Below are 10,162 nucleotides of genomic sequence, written 5' to 3' on the forward strand. Positions count from 1 at the left end.
TCACGGCGGCTGAGCCTCAGCACAACGGGGCGGCAGCGAGGCGCGTCCCCGGTGAGGCCGTGTAAAAGAGATTTCAAAAGGCAAAGAGGTTAAAAAACACACCCAGCAATAAGAGCGACCGGCCGGGGCAAGGCTCTGGTGAGCCTCAGGAGACCGCAGACGGAGGGAAGAGACCCGGTTGCTGCCCCGCTCCCCGCAGGGATGCGGGCCGGGACGCGCCCGGCGCAGGGACGCGCTGGGGCGGACACGGGGATGCGGAGGCAGGACGGCTCCTCCCCGGGGCGGGATGAGGGCCGGGCAGGGGGCACAGAGCCGGGCACAGGCTCTGCCCTGCCGAGGGAGCATGTCGGGGACAGCGGGCACGGCCATCTGCCTGCTGCGCTGCGACCTGCGCCACCACGACAACCAGGTAGGGAGCGCCGGGTTTCTGTAGGAACAGCCCTGCTGTTGGGCAGGATGGGCAGCGATTCTCCCTGCATCCTGCCCCGAGGGCTCTCACGGCTCGCTCTGTGCTTCCAGGTGCTCCACTGGGCTCAGCACAACGCGGATTTCGTGATTCCCCTCTACTGCTTCGACCCGCGGCACTACCTGGGCACCCACCGCTACAGCTTGCCAAAGACGGGGCCACACAGACTCAGGTTTTTGCTGGAAAGTGTGAAGGACCTGAGGGAAACGCTCAAGAAAAAAGGAAGGTAGTTGAGAAAGCCCCGTGCAAATAACACATACATTTCTGTTTTCCTATTTTTAACACATACCTGTGCTGTGACTCACATCATGTCGGGTACTCTGAGCTCTGATGGTGGCTTGTTTCAGAGAGCCACAGCCCTTCTGTCAGCTGCAGGGGGGTCCCGTGTGTAGCCCCTGTTGAGTGACCTGCTGTGGTCACCTGCACAGGGGACAAAGAGCCAGCCAGGCTCTGTGCCACGGCCGTTTTGCTTTCTCAGGTACCCAGATGAGTGTCAGCCTGGAGTGCTTTGCCCAGAGTGCTGACAGAGGGAAACATGAATGGCAGAATTTTGAGATGTGGGCAATTACAGTAGCCACTGTGGCCTGGAGGCTTCCTTGTCCCTGGAGAGCTTTCCCCACGTGTAGGCTTGAGAAGACCAGCATGGATCCTGGCTTCTGAGACTGGAGAGTTACATTTCCTTATGCCCTGTCCCACTAAACCCAGTCTCTAGACTCAGATATCCTTGTTTATAATGCCTTTAGAACCATAATTGGGGTAGACCAGGACCTGAAGAATCCATTACCAAACATTATCTGGCTTTGTAGAGCAAAATATCATGGAGTCATAGAATAGTTTGGGTTGGAAGGGAACTTTAAAGGCCATCTGGTCCAACCCCTTGCAGTGAGCAAGGAACATCTTCAACCAGATCAGGTTCAGAGCCCTGTTCAGTCTGACCTTGAATATTTGCAGGGATGGGACAGCCTGTCTAAGAAACTTGGACAAGGTGGATCAGCCAGCCCTGAATCTCTTTAGTGTGTGAGAATGAGCAGATTCACTTTTAGGTAACAGCCTGGCTTTGTGCCCAGTCATCCTTTCTAAGGCATCCAGAGTGGCAGAAATGTGTTTGACACAAACTAAGCCCCAGAGGCTTACAAACTCTGTTCAGGGGCTCCTAAAAAATGCAGCCTGGTCAAATCCTGTCTGTCTGCCTCCACACACTGTCTGTGCTCCATAGAAAGCTAGGACACGAGTGCCTGCCTGGGCTGGGATGGTGGCCTCTTGTACACATAAATAACAATAACATCCAACCTATTTCAGGCCAATATTTTGTATTTTAGTACCCTGGTTGTGAGGAAGGGGAAGCCGGAAGATGTGGTCGGTGATCTGATTACTCAGCTGGGCTCTGTCACTGCTGTGGTTTTCCATGAAGAGGTAAGGGAAGTACTCGAGTGACACAGTTAAAAGAGAAAATGATGCTGTGAAGGTTTCTTCCACAACCAAGTGGTGATGCAGATCCTGTGTGTTCAGAGGCTTTTTTGGCTGTGGTGTTGTTAACCCTGGGGAAGCTGGGTAGTTCCTGGGATGGGGACTCCCCGAGTGGGAGTCCTCGATGGGGCAAAGGGATGAAGGTGATGTGGAGAAGCATAAAGAGGGCAAGACCAGAGACCAGAGTCTTTGAGTATGTGGGAGCTGCATTTCTGCAGCCCTGGCCTCACTCTTTTGTCCTCCCTAGGCCACACAGGAGGAGCTGGATGTGGAGAAGGGGCTGTGCCAGGTGTGTAGGCAGCACGGGGTGAAGATTCAGACATTTTGGGGTTCCACGCTGTATCACAGGGATGATCTTCCCTTCAGGCCTATTGACAGGTGGGCTGCTCTGTGGTATCTCTCCTCCACTGTCCCATTTGTTTCTCACTCAGGGGGGCTCCCAGTCCTCTGGTCCCACAGAGAAGGGACTTATTAGTCCACCTGTTTGTGCTTTTATGGAACAGTGCTGTCATACTCAGGCACACAACGGGGAAGCAGCACATTCAGCCCTCTCCACTAGTAGGATTTATGCTTCTATATGTATAAAGCCAAGGTGTGTGTTTGACCATTCATTCAGGGACTGGAAAAGACCTCTAAGATCATCAAATCAAACCATTAACTAGGCCAAGCTCACCAGTAAACCATGTCCTTCAGAGCTACATCTGCACATCTTTTAAATCCTCCAGGGACAGTGACTCCACCACTTCCCTGGACAGCTGGACAGCTTGTTCCAGCCTGACCACCCTTTCTGAGAAGAAACTTTTCCTCATATCCAATCTAAACTTCACCTGAAGCAACTTCATAGAGCCATGAAATGGTTTGGATTGGAAGGGACCTAAGAGATTATTTACTTCCAACTCCACCTTGGTGTGTGTACTCTTCACTGCTCCCTCAGTAGTCACTTGTGTAGTTGATGGAATTGAGTGATTTGTGGTATTCTGTGGAAAATGTAGATAATAAGGGCAGACAAGTCAGGCCATGAAAATGCCTGTTTTTCTCTTTTGACTGAAAAGGCACCAGGAGGATGTAGATTTTTACACTGAGACCAGCTGTGTTAATCAGAAGTTAGGTGAAGTAAATCTGGCTCTCAGAGATTTCCCACCAAGGCACACCTTAAATCGAAAAGGCACAATTTGCATCAGAAGCAGAAAGAAATTGGGGAAGGACTGAGCTTCTGGTGGCTGGTATCCCCCGGGGGCATCTTCCCCCATTGTGCTGGCAGTGTGCAAACAGGCATCACAAACCTGGGAGGACAGCCTGGAATGCTAATCCTGCTCCTGAGGAGGGGGTGTGTGGAGGGGCCAGGGCAGGGACCTGACTGCTCCCATCTGTGCAGGTTACCTGATGTCTACACCCACTTCCGAAAAGCGCTGGAATCCGGGGCCAGGGTCCGGCCAAGCCTGAGGATGGCAGAGCAGCTAAAGCCCCTGGCTCCAGGGCTGGAAGAAGGGAGTATCCCTACAATGGAGGATTTCGGACAGAAGGGTGAGAAAACTTAATTTGGAAGTTGCTCTAATGAAATCCTGCTTAGATTCTGTTCTTAAAAATACCTTACTCGGGTCTGTTTTGAAGAATGTGGTTTACAAAGTAAATAATTTCCTGCTGTTCCAGATGTTCAGCCAGGCTGGATCAGGTACCTGCACAGGCTGCACTTGAGCTTTGATGGTTAATACAAACCAAACATCTTGCACTGCACGTTATATTCTGTCAGAGAAAAAAATGTCCTTTTGTACAAATGCAGAGGTAACTAGTGCTTGAGAGATGCATGCAATGTAGTCCCTAAGGATAATTGGATTACCATGGCCTTTTCAGTCTGGCAGGTGCTGTAGAAGCATCTGTCTCTAGTTGCAGGGTTAGGCAGATACTTGTCTTCAAATTAAAAGAGATTTAGATTAGATGTGAGAGAGAAATTTTTCCCTGTGAGGGTGGTGAGGCCCTGGCACAGGTTGCCCAGAGAAGCTGTGGATGTGCCATCCCTGGAAGTGTCCAAGGCCAGGCTGAACAGGGTTTGGAGCAACTTGGGATAGTGGAAGGTGTCCCTGCCCATGGCAGGAGGTTGGAGGTGGATGATCTTTAATGCCCCTTCCAACCCAAACCATTCTGTGATTCTATGATACGTCTCCTACTGAGAACCAAAACACAGAGGCACTGGTTGCCCTTCAAACTGTGACTAAGCCTCAGTTCACTCACACTGAAAATGAAATTAAATTCCCTGTGTGGAGGAGCTGCCCTTCAGCTGGGTAGGAAACATCCTCTTAGTGGTTTTTAATGTGTTTGGTATAACCCTTATTTCAAAGGAGGACCACACAACCTTTTATGCCCCCAAAGCAGAGATCCCCACTTCTGAGCAGCCCTAGATTTTAAGCTCCCTACCTTCAAGATGTGTTCCCAGGGGTAATAACAGGGTGTTGGTGTTTTCTGTGGCAGATCCCGTGACTGATCCCCGAACAGCCTTCCCCTGCAGTGGAGGAGAGACCCAGGCTTTAATGAGGCTGCAATATTATTTTTGGGACACGGTAACTCTTACATTTCCTTGCCTACATCCTCCCCCTTGTACACATGGCTGTGCAAGTGGGTGAGGCTGCAATTTTACTTCCTAATAATATTTCCTTAGCTCCCGTATAAAACTTTGCAAAGAAGGGAATTAGCATTATTTCAGTTTTTCAGAGAGACAAACTAGACCAAAAAGAAGTCATCTGGGACTGGGAAATGTAAGCCAAATACTTAGGAACCTAGTTTACTGGCCATCTCTCTGAAGTATTTTTTTCCATTAACTTCTGGGACTTGGGACAAAATTTTTTAGCTGCTTTACCTTGATTTGCTTCTTCTCTGCTCATGTCCCACATCATCAGCAATGTAGTTCCTCTGCTTTGGAGGAGTGAAAAGTGGCCTGAAGGGGCTGGAATTGCAACTGGGGTGAGGAACAACTGACCCAAGTTCTTCCTGCAGTTATAAATAGTAAGAGGTTTCTGTAGTCTGGTTTAAAATCTTGCAGCCAATAATGGCAGCTACTGTTTGTTTCCTTGCTTTGGTGGATTGAAGCTCCTGCTGACTGCATTTTGTCAGACAGTTTTTGAACTTCTTTCTGGTCTAGTTTGAGGAACTGTCTTAAATTTGCCACGTCTGAATTTAAAGACAGATGTGCTCATTTCCAACAGCATCAGACCCCAGGCAGCTTTCTGGATGAAGGAGGAGCACCTCTCCAGCTGAGATGGGTTAAAAGTGTGGTGTTCCCAGTGCTTCTCTGGGACAGCCCCCAGGGCATCCTTTCAGCTGTGCTTCCCAAGTTCCTGCATTCCTTTGCTTTTGGGGAGTATTGTCCTGGTTTAACCCCATGAGGCAGCTCAGCCCTACAGCAGCTGCTCCCTCAGCTCCTGCCACTGAGATGGAGAGATTCAGAAGGATTAAAGTGAGAAAAGTCACGTGTTGAGTTAAAGACCATTTAATAGGGAAAGCAAAAGCTGCGTGCACAGGCAAAGAAGGTAAGGTTTCATTTAATACTTCCCACCAGTGGGCAGGTGTTCATCCTCAGGAAAGCAGGGCTCCATCACAGTTACATGGGAAGACAAATGGCATTACTCCAAACATCCTGACTTCCAGCTTTATGTGCTGAGCATGACATCATGTTGTCTAGAATACCCACTGGGTCATCTGGGGTCAGCTGTCCCAGCTGTGTCCTCTTCCAAATCCTTGTGTACCCCCGGCCTACTCTGGGTGGGGTGGTGAGAGAAACAGAAAAGGCCTTGAGGCTGTGTGAGCTCTGCTCAGCAGTAAGGAAAACATTGGTGTGCTATCTGCCCTGTTTTCAGCACAAATTCAAAACAGCCCCAGATTAGCTACAGGGAAGAAAATTAACTCCATCCCAACCAAAATGAGTACAAGTGTGCATAGCTTCTGCTCTTGGTCAAGCATTAATTAAATTAGAGCTGGAAAACCTGTTCCTTCTTTTTCTTTTTTTTTTTTTTTTTTTTTTTTTGTAATTCAAATATCATCTTTCCCAATGAGCTGCAACAGCCCTTTAGCAATTGTAACCTGTGCAGTGAAGGTGATCAAGGAGAAATTTGTCTTCCCTGTGTCCTCTGCCTTGCCCATGGAATGCTCAGAACAAGGAAGATCTGCATCCTGCTGTAAATTTGTGGGGCACAGAAACAACAGCAGCCAGGGTTCCTGCAGCTGAGTGTTGGGTGCTGTCACACTGGTTCTGTTACCCCCAAATAAACAGCCACAAGGCTGCCAGCTCCACTGGTGCTTTTCAGTGGGATTTTGCTCCAGAACCAGATGGGAATGGGCAGGGAGCAGCAGAACCAGGTGCACAGTGCTTGCAGAAAGAAACGTGCTATGGGCTGAAGCAGGGAGCACAGCTTGTGACACAAACCCCAGAGCTACAATGAAAACTGCTGGCCTGATTCATGTCTGTGCTGGAGACAGGAATTGGGCAGCTGTGCAATCCTTGCAGGCAGCCATGAGAGGGAGCCCAGCCCTGCCAGATTGCTCTGGCTCCAGAAGGAAAGAACATTTAGCAGGCTGCTTGTAAAGTATTCAAAGCTTTTGTTCTTTTGCTCTCACAGAACCTGGTTGCTTCTTACAAGGAGACTCGGAATGGGCTGGTGGGAATGGATTACTCAACCAAATTCGCACCATGGTAAAGATTTTTGTTGAGATTGGAAAATCCTTTTCTGCTTTCATCCCAAACTGATGTTACCTGTCTGCTGAGTGCTTCTAGGCATGGTAGGGATCTAGGTGAGATTCCTTTGGCTCTTTTTGTTGTGGTGGAGCAGCTCTGAGGCTGCACTTCCCTGGAACTGCTGCAGTGAGGCAGAGCTGTGCCGAGAGCTGGGTGTGCTGGGAGCACCAGTGTGGACAGGGAGCAGGAGGAACTCACCATTTACCTTTGGCTCCATGCTGCTTTGTGTGGGAAGGGAAAGGCAGGAAAGCTGCACAGCTTCAGTGTGCTGCTAGGGCTGTAGCAGAACTCAGCCCAGTCCTGGTTTCCTGAATACTTTGGGGCAAGTCACCCCACCTCACTGCCATTCCCTTTTTCTGTGGGGTGAAGAGACACTTCTGATTATTCCTGTTGGAAAGGATCTTTTGTTCAGGAAAATATCTTGGTTTTTAATTAGGGGCTTTAGTCCCTGGTGCTGGAAGAGACAGAGTTAATTCCAGACTGGAACTGAGGAAGCAGCAGAACCCAGTTTGGCCTAAGCTGAGAGCATCTGGATTCTCCCAACAGAATTGCAATGAGAACCAAATTTCTGAGGCTGTTACAGGTCAGGATTTCTTGTTTCCAGCGAGTTTTGTGTTTTGATGGTTGCAGTGGATGGCTCCATCTGGTGGCACTGCGGGATCCCAGCACTGCTGGCTCTGTGGAAGCTTGTTATTTGTGGCCTCCACTTGAGTTTTTCCGAGCTGGCCATTTGCTCAGAGCAAACAGTCCTGATCTGCTTACCCCAAAATGTTCCTCTGTCACGTAATCAAAATCAGAGTGGTTCAGGTTGCATCCAGTCGTTCCCATCTCACACTGGCCATTACAGCTGGTCAGCAATTAAGGAAAAACTCTTCAAAGCCTTTCTTCCTGTTTTCCACAATTCATTAGAACATCCAGTGTTCCCACAAGCTGTAGTGGAAATGGCAGTAAAACGCATTTATAGAAAAAGCAAGGTAAAAGTTGTTCTTTATTACTCTGTGTGATGGGGTTGGAGTCTGTGAGCTCTTTCCTGTCTTGCAGCAGCACTGATTTGGAGCAAAGAGAAGGAGCCCAGTGGGTTGAAATGCCAGAATGGGGTTTGATTCCCTAGTTTTTCCTGCCAGGGCTGAGATTTTCAGCAGTCACTTACCTTCTGTGGTTGCTCAAATGAGCCACTGAGGTTCTGCAGGAAAAGGAGCCCTGGGCATAGGATAAGCAGGTTTGTGGTAAAAGGACTGGTGGAACATGTGATGCAGAGGTTGACATTTGAGATTCTATTCTGGGTTTGTCACTGGGTTTGTTAAATCATTTTGGAAAAACTTGTCAAACTTGAGTAAAATTATTTATAGCTTGGAGACTCCTGTAACAGTCCTATCCCAGGAAGGGGAGAATTTTGATACTTGGAAGAGAATTCTCTGTCTTGAAGAGTTGCAAAGAAGTTACAACTTGACTAAAGCCATTTAGGAAGTCAGGGTCAGAACTTGAAGCCAAACAAAAATTTTAGACAACAACTCTAGACCCAAAACTGCCCCTCTCCTCCCTCTGAGCTGACATCAAGCTGTCAGTCCTGCGTGGCATTCAGGACATCATTCCTCTGCTTTCAGGCTGGCACTGGGCTGCATCTCACCTCGATACATCTATGAGCAGATCCAGAAGTATGAGAGAGAGAGAACAGCAAATCAGAGCACATACTGGTATGTCTTTGCACCATCAGCATGGCTTATTTTCTCTGAAAAGGAACCTGGCATTTCATGCACAGGAGAGTGATCTGTTAACTCTCTTCATTATTAATGTTTGTTTTTCCAGTGCCTGCTGGCTGGTTCCTCTGGGTTGCACTGTAGTTCTCTTTCAGTATGGATTTATTAGTCTGTCTTCAACACCCAGGGGCTTTAGGCACTTTGTAAGTAAAGATTATGAGTGCCAGTTGTCATTATTATTGCTGTGGTTGCTGATTTTTGAAAATAATCTCAGCAAATCAGCACCATCCATCTCTGTGTTGTTGTTATGGGATAAATGAGAAGGAAGAATAATTTACAAATAAAAGCCTAAGGGTTTCTCAGATCAAGGATATGAGCCCAAAAGTCTCAGTGACTGTGTGACTTGTGCAAATCTCATGGTGTTTGAAGGTCCCATGGCCACAAGTGCAGCAAGTGGCCCCATGTTTGCTCAGCTGCCTGGCCACGACCACCACATCAGAGCAGAGAGGAAAAGACACTGGGAATTTGGTTTAATGCATCCCATCTTGTCAGCCATGCTTTTCCTCACCTCTCAGTTTATCCATCCCCTGGGCTGGTCTTGAACTTGTTCAGATCTGCCCAGACACTGAATCAGAACCTGGAGCTCTCAGAGAGAAACAGGTTCATGTTTGAGCCTGGTGTAACACTGGACCTGGATGGGAAAAATCCCAAACTGTAATGTCTGTGCAAACTCTAGAACTAAATGTGCATTTTGGTTTGCTACATTTGCAACATGTCAAACAGCACAGTGGTTGGTGAAGAGCAGGCAGAACACTGCCAACCATTCTGGCCAAAATGTTCAGTTTCATTAAAATTCAAATGACAGATAAAGTATTAACACCCATGAAGTGTATGTTTGTTTTTTTTCTTTTACTTCAAAGACAATTAAGAGAGGAAAGATTTCAAGAAATGAACATACTCCTGTTTTCCATCTAACAGTCAGCCAGCCTGCTGGCAGCTGGCCTGCCATGGTGATTTTAGCATTTTAAAGTGTTCAGTAATTATAAAAATGAAGCTGTCCAACTCCCAAGAAGTCAATTGTACAATGAAGTACAGGTCATGGTGGCTGCACTTGAGGGATTCATTAAACCTCAGTGTTATGACACTACTTTTTAGAATTTGGACAGTGTCCTGTTCAGGTTGGACATAAGGAGGAATTTTTCAGTGCAAGGGTGATTAGACATGGGAGTGTGTTTCCCAGGGAAGTGGTGGAGTCACTGGCCCTGCAGTTATTTAAGGAAAGACTGGACTCAGTGCCATGGTCTGGCTGACACAGTGGTGTTTGGTCACAGATGGGCCTGGATGATCTCGAGGTCTTTTCCAACCTAACTGATTCCTTAATTCTGTTACTCTGTTCCATAACCAGATTATCCAGGAGGATCTTGACAGCCTAAAAATCAGCTGAGCAGAGTGCTTCCCATATGGCATAGAGCTGAAGCAGGTCTCTGAGGCTGATGTGCCATCATTTTATGAAAAACTCTTTTTATATAAAAGCTTTTATATAAAACTGTCATTTTTATCTGTGGGCCTAGCACCTGATCTAATGGGCTGGAGCACTGTAAACCAGTTTTGAAAGGTGTCTTAGGGTCCCTTGCAAAGGGGTTATTACTTAAATCAATGCAAATGTCTCAGGAATGTTCTCATTCCTGTGGAAGTGTGAAGCTGAATCAGGCCCTCGCCCTGCTCTGTGGAGAATTACATCCCAGTGGGGCTGGAGGAGGAACATGTTTCCTGAGACATGTGAGGGGGAACATGTTTCCTGAGACATGT

At 47.8% G+C, this 10,162-nt stretch overlaps 1 protein-coding gene across 1 annotated transcript in view; it reads left to right on the forward strand.

Moving 5' to 3' along the window:
• Window positions 1-304: 304 nt before the first annotated feature.
• The window catches only part of LOC107200822 (cryptochrome DASH-like), a 19,166-nt gene continuing 9,308 nt past the window's right edge, over window positions 305-10,162 (forward strand). The window contains exons 1-8 of the mRNA XM_015619799.3: window positions 305-409; window positions 520-692; window positions 1,786-1,879; window positions 2,181-2,311; window positions 3,309-3,457; window positions 4,400-4,488; window positions 6,541-6,614; window positions 8,261-8,350. Of these exons, the coding sequence (XP_015475285.1) occupies window positions 344-409; window positions 520-692; window positions 1,786-1,879; window positions 2,181-2,311; window positions 3,309-3,457; window positions 4,400-4,488; window positions 6,541-6,614; window positions 8,261-8,350 (866 nt within the window). The 5' untranslated portion in view covers window positions 305-343. The remainder of the gene's footprint in view (window positions 410-519; window positions 693-1,785; window positions 1,880-2,180; window positions 2,312-3,308; window positions 3,458-4,399; window positions 4,489-6,540; window positions 6,615-8,260; window positions 8,351-10,162) is intronic.

The sequence above is a fragment of the Parus major genome, chromosome 2 (assembly GCF_001522545.3).
Source record: "Parus major isolate Abel chromosome 2, Parus_major1.1, whole genome shotgun sequence".
In the NCBI taxonomy this organism is placed as follows: domain Eukaryota; kingdom Metazoa; phylum Chordata; class Aves; order Passeriformes; family Paridae; genus Parus; species Parus major.